This window comes from Cryptotermes secundus, unplaced genomic scaffold, assembly GCF_002891405.2.
Source record: "Cryptotermes secundus unplaced genomic scaffold, Csec_1.0 scaffold340, whole genome shotgun sequence".
NCBI lineage: Eukaryota > Metazoa > Arthropoda > Insecta > Blattodea > Kalotermitidae > Cryptotermes > Cryptotermes secundus.
The window spans coordinates 20400-42230 of record NW_019731980.1 but is presented as its reverse complement, the minus strand read 5'-3'; the positions used below and the strand labels follow the sequence as shown (position 1 = coordinate 42230).

The window sequence follows — 21831 nt, the reverse complement described above, 5'->3', positions numbered from 1 at the left end:
ATGCTATGCAACTTGAGCTCTCCTATTCCTTGTATCTCAACATCCATAGGTTCCTGTCCCGAACACATCACAGTGAGTGTATACACTCGTGGAGCAACACAGTATTTAACTGGGTCCATGTGCCATAGCTCAAGCGGTTAGTCGCTGGCTTCCCACCATTGAGGCCCGGGTTCAATCCCGGAACTGGTAAAGTGGGATTTGTGGTGGAAAAAGTGGTGCTGGGGCAGGTTTTCTCCTAGTTCTTCGGTTTGCTCTGCCAAGCCTTATTCCACCAAATTCTGCATCATCATAATCATACTGGGCAGGCTACAGTATGTCACTCAGTGGCCGCCATGGAGAGTGGACCCAGTTAGACTCCAACCCCCACTAAGCGAATTTAAAAAAAAGAAAATTTTTACTGTGGTAGATGGTTACCAATATTCTGAAAGGACCCTGAACATCAGTTCTACCTTGAAGTTAGGGGCACATGGCAATACATCCCGGAAGATATTATTACTCTTTGCTGTGAAGGCAGTATTCTTTATCTTGAAGGAACCTTGAGTTTTACTTCTGCCATGAAGATGGAGAGAGCAGGCTTCTCAAATACTGATGGCCCCCGTAAAACTAATGTTGATATAATCTGGTAGGCCACAATCCAAATCAGGGTTCATGTTTAGACAGTGTGCTTTTATATATGTCAAATCAATTATACTGAAAGGTTCTTGATAAATACCTTGATACCTGCGATATTGTCTTTCAGCCCTGTGACTGTAAGACAGAGGTAGGATACCCAGAACAGCAGCACCATCATCCTCACAACTAGTTCTACACAGACCTCTGATAGCAAGTGCATTGATGATGCTAGTCTTCAGGGCATCTACAAACAGTCCCACAGTTGGATTGTTGTTCAAACCAGACTACGAACGAATAGCTCCAAATGTGTTCACAAGGTGATCATCAAACAGCTGTTGCCAGGTATTCACCACAGCACCGTCCTGAGAGATCATTAAAAAGGAAATTAGTGGGCTTCCTTACATGATGTACTATCGATTTGAAAATAACAAACTTTACTCTAAAGCAACTGCCAATACTGCCATAAGAATTTTGTATATTTGATTAAATTATTCCCCATAGCTTTTGCATTTGTCAGATATTGGAGAAAAAATGGGAGTACGATGAGACAGTACATCAGCTATTCATAGAATTCAAGAAAGACTATGATTCAGTTAGGAGGGAAGTACTGTACAATATTCTTATACAGTTTGGGATACCCAGTAAACTAGTTAGGTTGATTAAAATGTGTTTAAACTAAATGTATAGTAAAGTCCATGTAGGTAAATATTTGTCTGATAAATTTCCTATCCATAATGGTTTAAAATAAGGGGCTCCAAACTACGGCCTGTGGGCCACGTGCGGCCCGCAATGTGATTTTATCCAGCCCGCGAAATAATTGTGCAGAAATGCGCCAATTGAACTGATTTTCCAATGAGTACTGGTAAATGTGATTCCGAGCTTATTGACCTGACATATTATACTGCATTTCGATGGCTTAGCTGTGGAAAGGTTATTTCACACTTCTTTCAGCTCAGGAATGAAATTCATATATTTCTTACCGAGAAAAACCATCACGAACCACTTTTATCAGATACCAAGTGGCTTTGGAAATTAGCAGTTTTGCTGATCTGGTAAACAATATGAACCATTTCAATTTAAAGTTGCAGGGTGAAAACAACTTAGTCTGTGATTTATTTGCACTTATCAAGGCATTCAGAGCAAATTCGATACTTCTGGAAAGGCAAGTGAAAAAAAGTAACTTTGTTCATATGCTATACTGTGCAGAGTTGCATAAAAAGGGTGAAGCAGAATTTCATTCCTCGTTTGCAAATTTAGTCATTTTAGATTTGAAAGAACAATTTCGGAAGCGATTTGCTGATTTGGATGCCAATGCTCAGGAAATTAGATTGTTTCAAAATCCGTTTGACTGTGATGCTGCAGATGTCCAAAGTCAAATTCAAATGAAAATTATTGAACCCCAGGAAAATTATCATATTAAAGACAAATACAAGGAAGGAAATTTGATCGAATTTTATAAATTTGTGAACTCTGAGCAATTTCCAAATTTAAAGAATTTTGCCTGTAAATTTATCTCCATTTTTGGGATGACATATCTGTGTGAACAGACTTTTTTCCCAGATGAAGTACATCAAGTAGAAATACAGGGCAAATTTACCCGATGAACATTTAAAGTCAGTACTTGTGATTAGTGTTTGAAAATTTGAACTTCAATTTAATCAGATTTTAAGAATGCAAAAAGAGTTCCATCATTCACATTAATTGTTGTAATACAATTTGTGATGAAAATATGAGCATTTGCTGCTACTGTCTGTTGTCATTAATATACGATAATTTATTCTCACGTACTTTGTATTTAGTTTATGATATTCTGTGCTTTCAGTAAAACTCATATACCTAGAGTTATTAATTTCTCTTTTTATCTGGCCCGTTGAAAGTGCTGAATTACCTAATGTGGCCTGTGGTTCGAAAAGTTTGGAGACCTCTGGTTTAAAACAAGGAGATGCTTTATCGCCACTCCTTTTCAAGTTTGCTTTAGAATATGCCATTAGGAACGTCTAGGGAAACCAGGTGGGACTGAAATTAAATGGGACACATCAGCTGTTGGCCTACGCCGATGATGTGGATCTACTCGGTGATAATGTAGATACCATAAAGAAAAACACACAAACTTTAATTGACACAAATAAAGAGGTTGGTCTAAAAGTAAGCACTGAAAAAACTAAGTATATGTTGCTGTATCATCACCAAAATATAGGGCAAAATCATGATATAAAGGTAGGAAACAGATGTTTTGAAAATGTGGCACAATTCAGATATTAGGGAACAACAATAACAGATCAAAACCTGATTCAGGAGGAAATTAAGAGGAGATTGAACTCGGGTAATGCTTGCTACCATTCAGGCCAAATCCTTTTTTGTCTTCTCGTCTGCTGTCCAAAAACATAAAAATTAGAATATACAAAACTATAATTTTGCCTGTGGTTCTGTATGGGTGTGAAACTTGGTCTCTGACATTAAGGGAGGAACACAGAATGAGGGTGTTTGAGAACAGGGTGTTGAGTAGAATATATGGATCAAAGGGAAATGAAGTGAGAGGAGGTTCGAAAAAACTGCATAACGAGGAGCTTCATAGCTCAAGTCAAGTAGAATGAGGTGGGCAGGGCATGTAGCACGAATGGGGGAGATGAGGAACGTGTATAGGATATTGGTGGGAAAGCCAGAAGGAAAGAGACCACTGGGAAGACCAAGGTGAAGGTGGGTGGACAGTATTAAAATGGATCTTAAGAGAGATAGGATGGGATACTGATTGGATTGATCTGGCTCAGGATAGGGACCAGTGGAGGGCTCTTGTGAACACGGTGATGAACCTTCGGGTTCCATAAAATGCTGGGAAATTCTTGAGTAGCTTTAGAATTGGCGGCTCCTCCAGAATGGCTCAACTCCATGAGTGAGTAAGTAAGTAAGTAACCAAAGTCTTTACCACCTTTTTTTTCTTGGAACTACAGCCCCAGCGGGCCTAGGCCTATCTCCATGAACTCCATTCACTACGGTTTTCTAGATCTTACACATACAGTAGGACTCCTTGGGCGAGTGATCAGCTCGTTGCAAGGCCTCTACCTGTAGACACAGAAAAAAGCACTCAGACATCCATGCCCTGAGTGAGATTCGAACCCATGATCCCGGCTTCTGAGCGAGCGAAGACAGTGCAAGCCTTAGACCGCTCGGCTACCGTGACCGGCCTTTACCACCTTACTCTCTTATAAATCCTGTTACTGATAGTCTGTTCTGCTTTTTAAACATGTTTAATTACCCTAAAACATTTGCATCTTGTTGCACTCTTTCATTTTATTATAAATCTTAAAAAAGTTAAAAAGTTGCACATAAGACAGTAAAATAAGATTCATAATAAAATTCTAAATTGATATACAGTTTCACGAGTAATGAATGATGATGACAATGATGTTTGTTTGATCACAACTTGGTTCTTGGGACAATCACTTTGAGAATTAGCTCTCAATATTCTCATTAGCCACTTCTTTCATAACAGAACATAATTCACAGTATAGAGTGCAGTGGTCCTTACCTGTAGCTACTAGAGCACTGTGGCTTGCTTCAATGATTGATATGCCTGAGTTCCCCTATCAGATGCATGTATATTAAAAGGGCTTTCGAGAAACGAGGTTTCTTTGACTGCAAAAGTTGGTGGCTGCTGCTGGTAATGGTTGCAGTGCAAACATTTGAAAGGAAATGGAAGGACTGTGTGCATGGATATGAAAATGTGTTACAGGGGATGGCACCAGTGTCTTGTTGTAGGTGGTGGGAAATACAGCATCATTACAGTCTTTGTGAGTTGTAACTGTGGGCAAGGGATCCAAGGAAGGGACATGACATTGCGGGAGTGACTGTGAAGCAGAATCTGAGCCAAATGGATCTGCCACTCTGTTCAGGTGTACCCTTTCAGCTGTAGTGAAATCACTTTCCAGGAAATGTTTGCTGCACAAATAATTACTGTGCAGTATTGTAGCAGAATCAATAGTGCCGGATATTCCAACTTTTCTTGCCCATACCGCAGCCCTGTAAACGTAGATCAAACAGTCTCAGAACCTAGAATTAATTCTTCAGTAAACATTACAAACTTCGTGCACAATCTAAATGTTGAGGTTATGTTGAATACACTGAACAAAGTCATACGCTAAACTTAATTTCTTCGTTGGATTAACCAACACATAATAAAGTCGTTACACTATGAATTAATAGATATATACTGTGCTGTATCCTTGGGAAAGATGAAGAATTTGACTCCTTCCCTGCTTGATGACAAGCATCCAGCAGCACCACAAGTGTTCTTTTTCATGTTTAATAAAAATTATTACACCATCAGGGTACCGTTAAAACTCCTTGACATTCTACAGACATTCTTTGAGCTAAACCGAAAGTTGGGGAACATATCGCAAACCAAATATGACTTACATGACAGTTTATCATTACCTCAAAAATTTTTGGTTTTGGATGAATTCTGTAAATTTTTAATTCCATTTCTTGTAGTAAACATAACATTCATACACACAAATAATATGTTTAACATGGAAATGTAACTTCGTAAATGCCTACTTGTGTTTCACAATCACTTCAAATCAAAATTGCGGGAATTCAAATTGGTTCGCGTATGCTCTCTGATTGGTCGAGATCTGTATGTAATTTCAGCCACCACACAGATGGAGGCGGTAGTTACTAATGTTCGCTAATGTTTCCACTTCTATGCCAGTTTCGACCCCATGGACATGTGCAGCATAAGTGCACAAGATGTAAAGTTCACATAATCTGCTCCTGTCTTCGTGTTTTACTGTGTTCCACGTTTGTATTTCATTGCCTGCTCTTGCTGTTTTGAATAAGAATTAATTTTGAAACTGGGATATTTCTTGGACACGTTGGGAAAATTTATGCGCTACAGACGGCAACACTGTTCAGAAGATGCATATGTATTAATAAGGACCGGTAAGGACGATAAGGAAGGTGTAGTTGTTAACAGTTTCTTCCAGCCAGAAATAAAAGTTATTGAAGTTTAAATGTAAGTAAATGGAATGCTATAACGTAAGAATTATAAGTACTTTATGTTGTACGAATATTATGTATCTGGGTAATGTCAAGAAACTAGTTCTAACATACCATCTTCACAATCGTGCATTGATGCTAACTTCATTACTAGGGACCGGTTTTTAATGCAACTGCATATTTCTTTCTTGCAACCAGAATGTATGCTCATTTGAATATATGTATGAATTACTTAATTTTTAAATTTTGTACATGGTTTGGTGGTGCATATAAATGCATATTTTGCCTGTTTTATGAATAAGCATCATATTTTCGAAGATCTATTTATACTGCATGTTTCCATTTTAAAAAGTTTATCATATAAATTTTTTAATTTTATGGTCAGATTTTCAATCATGGTCATGTTTATACAAATTTTCTTTTCCGTACTAGAATATGATGCATATTTGACTCACCATTTCGTCATGATTATTGTTTCTGATGCAATACCCAGGATGGGACTTCCCCGATCCCTGTACTCCTAACTTGCATGATCCGCATAACATCAAAGATTAGTCGGAAGCGTTCCCATGTAGCCGATATCAGTGTAATACAATTCAACTGATAAGGGAAGTCATTTATTTCCTAAGTCTCCTTGAGGTTACGCTTCTTAATTTGAAGCTGGGGGGCAGTAACATTAGTGGTGACTAGTCTGTAGTTATGCCGAGAGTGAAAGAAAGTCAGAAAACTAAATTACAGCTGTATCAGCGGGAGTTCGAAGGAGAGATGATAAGTACGGATAACGGAATTCTTTATTGCCGAGCGTGTGAGAACATGGTTGTGAAAAACGCTTTCAAGTGCTTCAGCATTTGAACACTAATATACACGAAGAGAATATTAAAATTAAATCCACGAAAAGTGCTCCTGTTCAAAAATTACTTAATGAATTTTCTAATAATAGTTTTTCACACTCTTCCTTTGATGTATGTGAAGCCTTTTTAGCCGCAGATATTCCGCTGTGGAAACTGACCAGTCCTACTCTGAGAAAGGTCATAGAGAAGTATACACAGTGCAAAGTGCCAGATGAATCTACTGTGCACAAAAATTACGTAAAACACTATCACGATCATATAATTGAAAGCATTACAGTAAGATTCAAGATAATTTTATGTGAGAATCAATCGACGAAACACAAGATTGTGAGGGGTGGTTTATTGCAAATTATATAGTTGGATCCCTTAATAAGAATGAACAATCTACCCAATATCTTCTTGCGGTAGAGAAATTTGAAACCACAAATAGCTCCTAGTTTCCGAATTTTTTATCAATTCCATGAATTTACTATGGCTGAATGGCATTCAGCATGAGCGCCTATTGCTCTTTGTGACTGATGCCGCAAGTTATATGATGAAAGCCGGTACTGCTCTTATAAAATTATATTTCCAGATATGACACATTTGACTTGACTTGACTTGCCTTGCCTTGCCTTGCCCATGGATTGCACAGTTCATGCAAATTATCCGCTTGTTGACAAGTTGGTGTCTTCTGTGAAGAAGGTATTTGTTAAAGTGTCATACAGAAAAGAAGCTTTTAAAGCAGTGACGCCGAGCGTTCCACTTCCGCCAAAACCAATTTTAATGTGCTGGGGAACGTGGCTGTGTGCAGCGAGTTACTATACCAAACATTTAGAAACAGTTAGGAATGTCATGGATACATTTGATCCCAAAAGTGCAGCATCAGTTCAGAATTGCCCAAGATGTACCAAAAGACGCAGAACTAGAAACTAATTTTTCCTATATATCTGCTCACTTCCCTCATCTTCCATCCACCATTTCCTCACTGGAGGCAAGCAATAGCAATACTACTTTTTATCAGTCGTTAAGTGTGTTCAAAACCACTGTTTCCAAATTGAATTCGGTTCGTGGAAAAGTTGATGAAGTAGTGAAGGAAAAAGTACACAGCCTTAAAAAAAAATCCGTGATATGACAAATTTGTGAAATGTGCCCCTAAGTTCCTGTGAGGTGGAAAGAAGTTTTCCCCGCTATAAGGACATCTTATGAGCCAATAGCAGGTGACTATGGAAAACCTAAAACATTTAGTAACTGTGAACTGCAACAGAAGAGAAGTTGAAAGTTCAGAGAGCTAAATGTGGGTACCATTGGTTTTTTAAATTTGTAATGAAATATGTTGGCTTTGTCATATTATTTGTATTTAAATATAGCATTTTATTGCAAGTGAACCATTCTGTGATTACATGAAATGAACCTAAACATTGATTTGTTGGCCTTAAAATAACGTGAAATCAATTTTAATATTTGGTATAAATTTTTATGTGCATATTTCAGAAGTTTATCATGCATAAATCCATACATATTCGCGGCCATTTTTACAAAGGCCTCGCGAGTGAGTTGAAATGGAAAATAATTTTTCAGGTAACCTATTGACACGATTCCACATACTTACAGGTGAAATGATGGAAGAACCTCGATTTGTTGCATTGTAATAAAGGATATATCAACGCAGTTGGATGGGGGTAGGGCGTGGTTGCCCTCCATTTCGCAACATAAACATGAATATCGCAAATGGTAAGTAACCTATTGTCATGTGTTAATGACTAAACACTGGGTTTGGATTGATTACTGGATTTACGGAACAGTTATGACTCGTAAATACAAATGGTTATAATCATCATCATCATCATCAGTAAGCTGTCAAGACGACAGGTCCACAGTCTCTTCCAAAACAATTCCTCCATTTAATGCGATCTAGAGCTTTCTCCTTCAAATGACAGTAGCCTCTTCTCTCCCCAAGGTCATCCAGCATCCTCTTACGTCTTCTTCCTCGTCTTCTTGTCACTTCTATCTGCCCATCTCTCTTTCCTTCGATAACTTCTTTTAGAAGGCAGTTTCTGCGTAAAACATGACCAATCCAATTAGCCTTCCGTTTTCTTATTTCATGTAGGATATTCCTCTGCTCACTGACTCTAATTAACACTTCTTCATTTCTCACATAATCGGTCCAACTGATCTTCTCCATCCTTCTCCAACACCACATTTCAAAACTTTCCAGATGTTTCTGATCTACTGCCCTAAGTGTCCATGTTTCAGCCCCATACAGAGCTATGCTCCAAATGTAGCATTTCACTAGTTTCTTCCTCAAATTTAAGTCCAATTTGCTGGTAAAAAGATTCTTCTTCTTGCTAAATGCAGCTTTTGCCATGGCAATCCTGGATTTAATTTCACAAGTACACCTTCCATCATCTGTTAACAAGCTACCCAAATATTTAAAACATTTCACATTCTCCAGTTGTTTTTGGTCTATCTTTATTGTGACTGGGGTTGGTTGTCTCGAAATTTTCATTACTTTTGTTTTCTCCACATTCATTTCCATGCCATAGCACCTTCCAATTTCAATTAGTCTATCAATCATGCCCTGTAGCACAGTTTCTTCCTTAGCCATTAACACAAGGTCATCTGCATATTTCACAGTTTGAATAATTTGCCCTCCTACTTTGAAGTCACCGAGCCCATCCAGAGCTTCCTTGGTAAGGCATTCGCTGTACAAGTTGAACAGAATTGGTGATAAACAGCATCCTTGTCGAACTCCTCTTCCAATCTGCACACTTCCTGTCTCCCCCCTGTCCAGTCGTACTCTAACTTTCTGATCCATGTACAATTTGCTAATCAATCTTCTTTCATGCCAATCGATACCTGTTTCTTTCAGGATCTGCATTAATTTGGTCCAGTTTACCCGGTCAAATGCCTTCTGCCAGTCTATGAAGCAAACACACAGTTCTTCATCTATCTCCAAAGTTCGTTCCGCTATAATTCTCATCATCCCAATTGCATCCCTGGTTCCTTTTCCTCTTCTAAATCCAAACTGATCTTCTCCAAGTACATCCTCTATTTTCCTTTCAATTCTTCTTTTAAGTATCTTTGCTATTATCTTTGCTGTATGTGCAATAAGACTTATTGTGCGATGGTCGCTGCATTTTGTAGCTTTTGTCTTTTTCTTTAAGGCAATCATTGTAACTTCTGTAAAGTCCTTGGGCCACTCTCCACTTTCATATATGGTGTTCATTAGTTTTGTCAGTGTTTTCAAACCACCTTCTCCCAGTAACTTGAGCACATCTCCAGGTACATCATCATCTCCTGTAGCCTTTCCCTTCCTCATTTCCTTGATAGCTTTTTCCACCTCACTTTGTAAAATATATGGTCCTTTCTCGTCTGTATCTACTTCTTCTTCCGGTTCAACTTCTAAGGTTTCTGGCCGATTAGGTCGATCATATAGTTCTGAAATATAATTTTCCCAAATTTTCAGCACTTGCCTCTGATCTACTATTCTATTCCCCTGGGAGTCTTCGATGCCAACATTTTGAATCCCATGATTCTCTTTCCATCCTAGTTCTTTTGTCTTCATGTACATCAAATCATAACGGCCTGTTCTTTGAAATTCCATAATCTCATTACATATCTTCTCAAGATATTCCTTTTTGGCCCTGTCCGTGGCTCTTTTCAATTCATTCCTCAGTCTCCTGTATTTCCTCCTGCCTTCTTCATTGTTGACATTCTTCCATTTCCTTCGCTCCTCCATTTTACTCATCATCTCCTGTGTAACCCATGGTTTTCTTGCTATCTTCTCAACTTTACCTACCAAATCACTGATAGTATCTAACATGCATTCTTTTATATCGTTCCACTGCGCTTCAGCATTTCCGCTTTCACCTTCAATTGCACCGAGTTTCTCTTCTAGAGTCTCTTGCACGCTTTGTCTTTGAGCATATAACTTCTCCAAATCCCATCTGGGTCTGCGCTTTCGAAATCCTATAATTTTCTTCAACCTGGTTCGGAACTTGGCAACCAGCAAGTTGTGGTCAGAGTCAATGTCTGCCCCAGGAAGCGTCTTCACATCCTTCACACTGTTTCTGAATCGATGTTTCACAAGGATGTAGTCCAGCTGATGCCTCTTCCAATCCCCAGGTGCCTTCCATGTGTAAATTCTTCTCTTTGGCTTCTTGAACCAAGTGTTGGTAACAATCAATCCATTTCGTTCACAAAAGTCAATAAGCATTTGACCTCTGTGATTCCGTCTTCCTAGTCCATGTGATCCAACAATATTCTGATATGGTTCATCTCCAACAATGCTGTTCCAGTCTCCCAATATGATGCTGTTTGTGTCTCCTCTTCCATCTTCCTGAAGAATTTCTTCAATTGTGTCATACACTTTTTCCACTTCATCATCTTCATACTCTGATGTTGGCATGTACACTTGTATAATCAGTATATCTACCGGTTCCGCCTTTAACTTCAGAGCAATAATTCTGTCATTACAAGCAATCTTCTTAACAACACTCCTCACTACACTTTTATGCACCACTATTGCCACACCTCTTTCAGCCCGTTCACCTCCGGAATAATACACTGTATAATCACCGCTTCTTATTTCACCTTGTCCTTTCCACCGCACTTCGCTGACACCTAGCACAGACACTTCATTCTTCTGCATTTCCGTTTTCAAATTCTCCAATTTTCCTGCTTGATTCAAGGTCCTGACATTCCATGTTCCAATCTTGTATCCATGCTGTTTCTTCTGATCTTCGCACTTTTTCTTGTTGTAACGCCTGCATGACATTTCCTCTAGAAACACTCCCCCCCGGAGATCCGATTGGGGGAGTAGTTTACCTCCGGATTGTTTTGCCTCCAGAGGAAACATCTCGCATATATGGTATCTCTGTTTTTGGAAAGAGACTATCCAGGAAAAGTGATAATGTGGTAGTTTTTCCATTTGCTTTCCACATCGCAGTACAGCAGCCGTTCAAACCACTCTGGTCACGCCTGCTGCTATACGAACTTGAATCATCTCGAGCATCATTTGCTCTGTGCTTCAAGTCGCTACTGATGACGCTACTTCCGGCATCAGTTTTTGGTGTCTCTCTTTGTCTGATGCCTACCCTTTGACCTGTCCAGCAAGGGAGGCCCTGCCAGTAGCTACACTACCGCTGGTATAGCTCTCAGGGTCCTTGGCATACTCAAACCCCCTCACCACGATAAGGTGGAGACAACAACGAGGGGGGGTTATAATAGCCTCGTTAATTTACAGACACTACAAATACAAATAAATACGGCATGCACTAAATCTTCGCAGTTTGTCAGTCTTCACTGGTAGTTGCTAGGTAACATTAAAGTCAAGTCACATTGCGACCGACCATCGGTCAGTCCGTCCTTCTTGGTGTCGAGCCGCCTCTACTGTTCATGACCAGGTCTTAGTTACTGACAGACCATTACGGTTTTGTCGATATGGGGCAGCCTCTCTGACGAGAGGACAGATGTCTCATTTGTTGAAGTCATTGTCCATCTGTCATCAGTATATTCTGAATGTTTGCAGTTTTACATGTATAGTACATGATATAATACAATGCCTTTATCAATCCAGGTTGAGAACAATAGATCATTTCCTATCTTAAGCAGCTCCCATTACAACAGTAGCCTAGTCTCTTGAATGATCACACGCTTAACTGCCTCTGTCTGTTCGATAAGGTGAAGGAACCTCTCCAGAATTTTCAAGCAAGTCTCTGCAAACAGTTCAAGATCTATGTGTAAGTTTTGCAGGTGTGTACTGAGCTCATAGCACTGTCTCCTAATGCTGTCTCCTTGTTACGTATATATCATCACCATGTACCTTGTAGAAGACATTGTTTCCCACAGCATGATGAGTGACGTATCTGTTGCCTTATAAGTTACATCTCTTCCCCTGCTAGTTTATTCAAGTCCAGTAGTAGCTGGGAAGTCCTCTGTTCCCTATCTAAGATCCCATTCTTTTTCACACATTTATTCTACATAATCTGCAGAGTGCTGTAAATAAATATGTTCAGTAAGCACTTTTTCGTGAATGAGTTATGCCCAGTTGTGCAACTCATACTCGTTTTTGTTTTCAATTAGGTATCATTTGAATGCTTGTACTGGGGTTTTGCTCACGTCTGTCTGGTAGAGTTAGGATGGTGTATCTTTTCAGTCTGTGTAGTTCCACTATTGTCAAGTAGGTTCACTGCTAGCGCATTTGTGTGGTTTTCTAATTTTCTTAAGTATTTCATACTCCACTTTTTTATTTCACTGAGCACTGTTTTCATTTTGAGACCTTCATCGATCCTGTGATTGTTTATGTACCAAGGTGCGTTTCGAACGGATTGGAGGTCTTGGATCTAAAGCGCTGCAGGATTTCGATGTTGGACTTGGGGGCTGTTCCCCATAGCTGAACAGAATTCTGTAAGTCCATATGGGTTTGAGTACTGCTTTGGTTAGGAGGAGTTTGCATTCTATAACGGTGTTGATTTCCTAGCAGCCAGTGCATTTGTTTCACTTTTTGGTTGAGCTGTTTTCTTTTGGTTTTGATGTGCTTTGCCCATCTCAGTTTTCTATCGAGATGCATTTTGTGAGGTAGAGCAACATTACCAATTTGCACTGTCGGATAGGTTAGGTTGCTTAGGGTGAATGTAATATGCGTGGATTTGCTTCGATTTATTTTAATTCTCCATTTCTTCACCTAATCATCGAGTTTATTGATGGTGGCTTGGAGTTTCATTGAGACTATCTCTGGACCTTCAAGTGTGGATAAGATTGCTGTAACACCAGCGAGGGTAGCAGTTGTATTTTCTGATGTCGGGTGATCTCTTGCATAGATAAGATATAGAACAGGTCCTAAGACACTTCTTGAGGTACGCCTAATTCAGTTTTCATTAAGATTGTGATTTCATCTTTGAATTTTACTTGAAAGAGTCTACCCGTTAGATATGACTCCAGTATTCAGTAGTCTGCATGGGGAAAGGTTTTCTGATTTCGAACAAGAGGCCTGGGTGACATACTTTATCATACGCTTGTGTGATGTCTACGAACGCAGCAGAGCAGTACAGTTCCTCTTAATACCTCTGTAATTCGGTGTGCTTGTTCTGTGGTAGAGTGTTTCTGTCCGGGAGGATTCGGGTTTCTTCTACTACCTGGCGCAATCTCTTGAGTATTGCCTTTTCCAAGATTTTGCTGATTACTGGGAGTAGGCTTGCTTCCGCTAGTGGTCTACCAGATTTCGGAATCATGTGATCTGCGTGACTTTCCATTGAACTGGTGAATATCCCGTCCTGATAGTTGAGTTACATTTAATGTGTAAAATGTGGCGCGTATTGTCGTGTGTGATTCATAACCCACAGCTACGATATCCCCTTTCACCAGTGAGACTATCAACAGATAAATGCACACTGCTTATACTGTAATTCTAGGATTCAACACAATGGATCCACAGCTGCTAGCATTCATAATTTGATATTAAATATGGGTTAGAATAGTCTGTGGCATAGCACAGGTGGTTAGTCAGCTCACCCATCTTGTTGCACTGGGTTCCATCCCAGATAATGTCTCTTAATATTTGTGACGGACAAAGTGGCACTGGGTCGCGTTTTCTCTGTGTGCTCCAGTTCTCAATCCACCATCTCCTAAACAGCTGGTCTATAATTCAGGGAATTTCCGCTAGCTGTTGTGAATTAATACCCGATTTATTTCGTGTATTCAAGAGCCAGTTCGTATAGTTACTTTTGATTGCACTGATCTAAACAGGCAGTGAAAAAACACTGCAGATTTTATGGGATTGTCATGCTGTGTAATTACCTGGGCATGCCCTGCTTTTCTAAAATGAACAAATTGGCATTACCGTAACAAGTCAGATATTTGGAGTGTGAATGTGCATCTGTGGAGCATTCTCATGTCGTTTTATTTATTATTTTTCAGGTGTCATGGAAGCCAACAACATAATACGAGGGGAAAATGGGGAAATCAGCGTAAGTTTCAGAAAAGCAATAATTTATGCACAGCCTCTACTTAGTCTCTAAATGATGTATTGAAATGGTTTCTGAGAGAGAGAGAGATTTCCTCGATAGGATTTTGAAAATAATAAATTGCCATAAGATTAGAAAGGTATCTCTCAGAAACTCAGTCACTTAATCAGTAGATGAGTTCCAAATAGGTTTAATTCTCAGATGTTTCTTGTACTGGTGTGTTGCAGATGCTGAAAGTGCTGGGCCTATTAATTAGCTCAGCACTCTTATTACATGGCCAGATGTGCTTGGGTAAGTTTCTTGACAGCTGATTCTTTACTTATCAACATGGCCTGGATTTTGATGACCTAAAAGTATTTTTTATGACCGAAAATCCAGAAAAATTATCTAAAAGTTAAGAAACTATTTAAAAATATATCATGTCATTAAAAATCTCCTAATTATTCTAAAATGTAATTTTAATGTTTATGAACGCTGTGAACTCAATGTTACCCTTTTAAGTTCCTCTTCGTTTTCATGTTGAAAATTAAGCAGTATATGATTTAATTTGAAGCTATGAGTTTTAATGCGATTTTTTCTACCGCGTTGGAATGCTTATCATATGTACATATTATAGTATTTCTTGTACTTGAAGAAACTCCTTTCCACAGCTGCAGACACTATGGGAGCATACTTCAAGAGTACCAAATCACTAGAAATAAGTTCCTCTTCAATATTGAAAGTGCTGAAGTCCCTTGTACTGCGGCCACTTCTGGCCTATTGTATCAGCCCCAGATGATAGGTGAAGGTGATTGTGGAGCAATTGGTGGAATGAAGATTGGCAGGAGAAACCGAAGTACTTGGAGAAAACCTGCCCCAATGCCATCTTTGTCCACTACCAATCCCACTTGACCAGATCTGGGATCGAACCCGGGCCGCCGCGGTGGGAAGCCAGCGACAAACCGCTTGAGCTATGGCTCGGCCAGTTGTAGCACTTGGAAAGGTATGTAGTTTTTCCTTATGGAGGATTCATCCGGGATAGAACGACCACTATTCACTTCCAGAAAATTTGTCAGTTTTTCATTTTTCAGAGCCCAAAACGGAATATTTGCGGACGCCAGAGCATCACACAGATCTCTGAAGAAATCGGATGACTTATTTGCAATAACATTTGCACAGGTTTCGTTTTGTTCGAAATTTGCACTGCTCGTATATGCTTGTCACGGCCAATATGTAGTTGTACCGTGAATCTTTTTTCTGCCGCTTCTTTGTGTCACAGATCTTGCAGAATATCATCTCCAAACTCACTACAAATTGCTTTAAATGACACGATTTAGTTGGCTTTCCTTTTGGCATCATGATAAAATTAATCACTCTAGCACAACACGGAACTGAACTTTTCTCACTGAGAACCTTTCTTCAACTGTATTTTATCTGTATGGTCAAGGGCGAGGAACTGAAGACAGAAGGAGTTTTACTGAACGACAATGCCATATGAAGCAAGAGATTCCGACTAGAAATATGTGTAACTAAGGAAATTGCTTTGTACATAGAGCCGCAGTGTGAGTAGTCATCGCTGTACCCTGTTTTATGATATGTATTGTCAGCAGTTCCGCGAAACGAACGGAAAGGACGGGCCAGGATTAGAACCTATTATTGTATACTATGGCCTTTGTAGAGAGCGCTTAGGAGAAAGAGAATGAAAGAACACTTTGTTTCCATATTAATCACATTTCAGAAAACATATGAAGAAAAATTCCTTAAAATGGCCAAAAATGACAAGAAATGACCTTAATCCTAAAAATGTCAAAAAAAATGACAAAAGTACCTATAAAATTAACATTTCTGTAACCATCAGCTCGTATCCAAAATTTATATATTTAAGAGCATCGCTTAGGATATAAGGAAAAAAAGATGACATGTCATCAAAATCCAGGCCCTGATCATTACAGTTATCTTGTAAATGTTGCAGTAACTTGAGAATATTAACAGACATTTCTTTCTGTTCACAGACCACGATCTACAATGCTGTTTCAGCTTGGTGGGAAAGCGGACATCCAAACTGCCCACACTAGATATTTGCAATGTAAGCTTACTTTAATGTAGCTGTGCATTTCAGAATGGTTTAGAAAAATGTATGCATGGCTTAGTACAGACTTAAACGTCTGCTAACATTAAAACCCGACTGACTTCACATTTTATGTGGCTGTTTGAAAGCTTAATCGTGTTAGATGTTGGCAATTCTTTGTTCTGCACTAAGTTAAATTAGGTAAAGGAAAATTTAATCAAGCTGGAAGGGCAGTTCCTTATTATGTATAATAGTTCATACGTGAACTCTCAAAGTCAATACAATTTATAGAAACAAGCACTTGGTAAGATTGATTCTCACGCAAATGATGCTGTATCAACTGTAGAGGGTGTGTGCCGTTCATCGACATGAGAAGGCAATAACGGACTATGAGTTGATAAATATTTTTAAGGTTGCTGCCATGGCCCTGTTGTCAGACAGATTTTAACCTATATACTATATTGTCACGTGTAGGGTAGTATGCCTGACAAAAATAATGGGTTCTAGTTGGATGATTGGATTCATTAGCGCTTCGGTTACAAGTTGTCTTAATTGCAATTAATAAGATGCTTTCACTGATTTACACTTTATAATTCGCTGTTACACACATACAGTAGTCCTCTCGTGGTAATGCAATTAAACACAGGAACTAGCACTATCATACTCCTGATATCACAGCACTACAGCACACATAAATTCATCAATGTCTATTAACATTTCACAGCTGAATCCTCACAACACCTTTGCATGACGGCTTCATGTCCCTGGCTCAGGATCTCAGCTATCAGCTATGACTGACTGCAAACGAGTTTCACTCTCCCGTTTAAGACTTCGGCACAGACTCAGACCTTCAGTAAAGACATATCACGTGATCAAAGTCAAAGTCATATTGCGACTGATGGTCAGTCAGTCACTAAGTCGGGGCTCATGACCACATATTAATTATTACCGTTTGACAATTACGGCCTTATTTTTGTGGGGCGCCCTTTCTGACGAGAGGACAGGTCTATCTTTTGCATATGCTGTTGGCCCTTGCCAGCGTGGTCTTTCTCGAGTCCGAGTCCTTTGAAACTCGCCACCATATTTTACTGTCTCAGATTTGAGACTTCCCTTTTTGTCGCCTAATACGACTCGCAGGGTCACGGTGGAGGTATTCGACCCCGCTTCTGTGGTCTAGTGGTCAGAGTTCCTGGCTACAGATCCAGAGGTCCCGGGTCCGAGTACTCGCTTCGGCGGTACATATACTATCACGTGATCGCTATCCAGGTAGTCTATTGTCGCGTTGACCGGATCTACAGAAAACACGGCCTGCTGTATTGTTGCGTAACATAGCAAATACTGTTTACCAAGAATCTTGCCTTCGCAATAACTAGTTTAGCAACTCGTTGCCTAGCAATGGGTGTACACGTAACATTGCTCCCAACTTAAGATTATTCGTCCCAATTATCCTACATGCGTACCACCTGTTCTTTTCTGAGGGTTCCTTCTGGCTTTCCACCAGTATCCTATCTGCATTTCTTTTCTCCCCCATTCGTGCTACATGCTCCTCCAATCTCATCCCGTTTGACTTGATCATTCTAATTATTTTGTTGAGGAGATATGCTACAAGCTGGAAGGTCGCGGGTTCATGTCCCGATGAGGTCACTGGATATTTTTTTAATTGACCTAATCCTTACAGCAGCGCTATGGCCCTGGGGTTGACTCAGCCTCTAACAGAAATGAGTACCAGGAATTAATTAAATAATTTTCCTGGGGAGTAAAGCGCGGCCAGCGCATAAGGCTGACAACTTTCGCTACATCGTTGCGCCGATTGTCTAGATAATGTGGGACCCTCAACGTCTCACAACCCTATGGGCCTTCATGGCCTGGTACAGGCATAGCTTTACTTTTTACTTGGAGAAGAGTACAAGTTATGAAGCTCCTCATTATGCAGTTTTCTCAAACCACCTGTCAGTTCATCTCTTCGGTCAAAATATTATCCTCAACACCCTCAGTTTGTGTTCCCCCCTTAATGTCAGACACCAAGTTACACGCCCAGACAGAACCACAAGGAAAATTCTAATTTTGTATATCCTAAATTTTATGTTTTTAGACAGCAGACGAGAAGACAAAAGATTCTGAACTGAATGGTAGCAAGCATTACACGGATTCAATCTCCTATTAATTTCCTCCTGAATCAGGTTTTGATTTGTTACAGTTGCTTCCAAATATCTGAACTGTGCCACGTTTTCAAAACATCTTTTACCTATCTTTATGTCGTGATTTTTCCCTGCATTCTGGTGACAAGACAGCAACATATACTTAGTTTTCTCTGTGTTTAATTTTAGACAAACCTCCTTAGTAGCATCGGTTAAAGCTTCCTTGTTTTTCTGTGAGGTATCTATGTTATCTCCCAGCAGATTCACATCATCAGTGTAGGCCAGCAGGTGATGTGTCACATTCAATATCAGTCCTACCTGGTTTTTGTGGACCTTCCCAATATCATATTCTCAAGCAAAGTTGAAAAGCAAGGGCGATAAAACATCTCCACGTTTTAGACTATTTTGGATAAGAAAATTATCAGACAAATGTTTACCTATACACACATTTCATTTAATCCTTCTCTTCTCAGACACTCGAAAAGTTTGAATAGCGATTCCATAAGCTTGCTCGCACACGGGAGGCAATATTTGGCAATTTTAGCTTTACAGAATTCACTGTAGTTGAAACACAAATTCGACAGTATCCACGAAAGGGACCGATAAAACCACAAAGACTTAACTCAGGTTAGTCGTCGTACAAATTCCGTCCCAAGTGCAAACGCTAGAATGGACCGTTACATAGGAAGTAACAATAGCGGCACTGTAACCCCAACAGTGAGCCGTTGTACCGAGAACATCGAATCTCCACGGTTACGAGAATACGCGAAGGTTCCCACAGAGACAACGCGATAACAATGGGTCATTGCGTAGGGAACGCGGAACCGACAATGCAACGTCTCCACTGCTATAACAGAGGGTTCGTTACCTAGCAGCGGCCAAGGATAAATAGCCCAGCTTCGACGAGAGACAGTCAGTCTCGGAACAGGCCTCGGAGAAGGAGTCTCGGAATAGTCTTCGGAGAAGGAGTCTCGGAATAGCCGTCTAAGGGATCAGTCCTGGGATAACCGCCAGAGAAGCCAGTCCAGCATCGCCGAGTTATTGTGAGCAGTGATTGTAGCACTGCAAGTGTAAATGTAAAACGGAGTTCCCCGTTCTTCTTTCTGACAAAGACGCCGGGGACGCCCGACCAATCCGACAGACACCAAGGAGAGTACCCCTGGCAAAACAATCGGAAGTGAAAGAAATGCTCGTCAACATGCAAAGACAAAGCGTTACANAATCGGACAGCCCTTGGTCGTCCCCGGTCGTTTTGGTCAGGAAAAAGAATGGGGAGCTCCATTTCTGTGTGGACTACAGAAAACTGAACGACGTCACCAAGAAGGATTGTTTCCCACTACCCCGGATCGATGACACCCTGGACACCCTAGCTGGGGCGAAATGGTTTTCCACCCTCGACCTGAAGAGCGGCTATTGGCAAGTCGACGTACACCCCGACGACAAGGAAAAGACGGCGTTTTCGACAGGTCAAGGACTGTGGCAGTTCACAGTCATGCCCTTTGGCCTCTGCAACGCCCCGGCAACCTTCGAGAGACTAATGGAGACAGTCCTACGAGGCCTCACGTACGATTCGTGCCTCGTGTATCTGGACGATGTCATCATAATAGGGCGCACATTCCAAGAGCACCTGCTCAACCTACGGAAAGTGTTTGAGAGGTTCAGAGGGGCACACCTGAAACTCAACCAAGAAAAATGTCAGCTCCTACAGAAAGAGGTAAAGTACCTCGGGCACATCGTATCGCCGGAAGGGATATCTACCGACCTAGAAAAGGTGAAAGCCGTGCGAGAATGGCCGACCCCGAAGGATAAACGCGAGACTAGAAGCTTCCTGGGCCTATGCACGTATTACAGGCGGTTCATCTCAGGTTTTGCCAACATCGCAAAACCACTAACTAAGCTAACCGAGGAGAAACAGCCCTTCCAGTGGACCCCAGAAGTGGAAGCCGCTTTCCAAACACTAAAGGGAGCCCTATGTGCTGCCCCGATTCTTGCCTACCCACAGCCAGGGGAGAAGTTCATCGTGGACACGGACGCGAGTAATGTCGGGATTGGAGGAGTACTCTCCCAAATACAGGACGGACAGGAGGCTGTCATAGCTTATTTCAGCAAGACGCTGAACAAAGCAGAAAGAAACTACTGCGTCACCCGACGAGAACTACTCGCCATAGTGAAGACCATGGAACACTTCCACAAATACCTATACGGACAACAGTTCCACCTGCGCACAGACCACTCCGCGCTAACATGGTTAATGAGCTTTAAGAATCTAGAAGGGCAAACCGCACGATGGATACAACGCCTACAGGAGTATAACTTTACTTCTGAGCACCGCCAAGGCCGGAGACACAACGCCGACGCTCTTTCAAGGCGACCCTGCCAAGAGCAGTGCAAGCACTGCCACAAAGTCGAGACAAGTGCGGGACTAAATGAAGCACGCGCTATTGCAACATCACCGGCAGCCGGCTGGGACCCGGTTACCCTAAGGGAGTGTTACGCCGTGGTGGCAGGGGGCGTGGAGGTACCTCCACCGCTTCCACCCTGTACCTCTCTGAAGCCGCCGCTATACCTCTCCNCTTCTGCCGTGATGACAGAGGGCGTGGAAATATCCCGCTCTGTCACCCCGTTTAGTATGCTGCCACCATCTTGTTATTTCAAGAAATCTCGTAAACTTATCATAGCTTGCGTCCCTGTCCTGGCTTAACTCGTAATTCGCCGGAGCGTTGGGAGGTCCTGGAGTCGTCAAGGAAGAGGGTAACACTTAAGGAAATGTTGGGTTGAATTAAACTCGTACACATTCCTATCCTATTCTATTTACGCACGTCGTTATATACACTATACACACTGTGCCGACGTTTGTCGGTTGTATTACACTGGATAATGAACCTGCAGTCATCATTGGTTCTACCTCCTGTCACCCTGCTGGCGGGTATTCTATGCCTTGGAATCACTGAATGAACCTAGTCAATCTAGAAGCCTATCTTCCCCTGTGGGTTTACACTTTACAATTATCACTGTTACACTTAATGTTCATGGCTATATGAAGATGGTTTCACTTACTTGAGATGAGGAAGAAGGTGCTCGTCATCAGCAACCAGCGCACACTCACGGCCATCGCTCTCTCGGCGACAGCCTCCCCTGAACTCTAAGTTACTTAATAACAATCAAAAGTCTAAAGGCAAAAAGGTCTCGGATTAAGTCTTCTAGGGTCTATATAACCTCTCTTTGCTGATTCTTTGAGTTCC

The 21831-nt window shown here is 40.9% G+C and overlaps 1 protein-coding gene across 1 annotated transcript in view; it reads left to right on the top strand.

Moving 5' to 3' along the window:
- Positions 1 to 708: 708 nt before the first annotated feature.
- Positions 709 to 21831, top strand: part of LOC111867381 — a 41213-nt gene continuing 20090 nt past the window's right edge. Inside the window, exons 1-5 of the mRNA XM_023857178.2 lie at positions 709 to 954; positions 8052 to 8171; positions 14358 to 14407; positions 14632 to 14695; positions 16396 to 16469. Coding sequence (XP_023712946.1) covers positions 8114 to 8171; positions 14358 to 14407; positions 14632 to 14695; positions 16396 to 16469 — 246 coding nt within the window. The 5' untranslated portion in view covers positions 709 to 954; positions 8052 to 8113. The remainder of the gene's footprint in view (positions 955 to 8051; positions 8172 to 14357; positions 14408 to 14631; positions 14696 to 16395; positions 16470 to 21831) is intronic.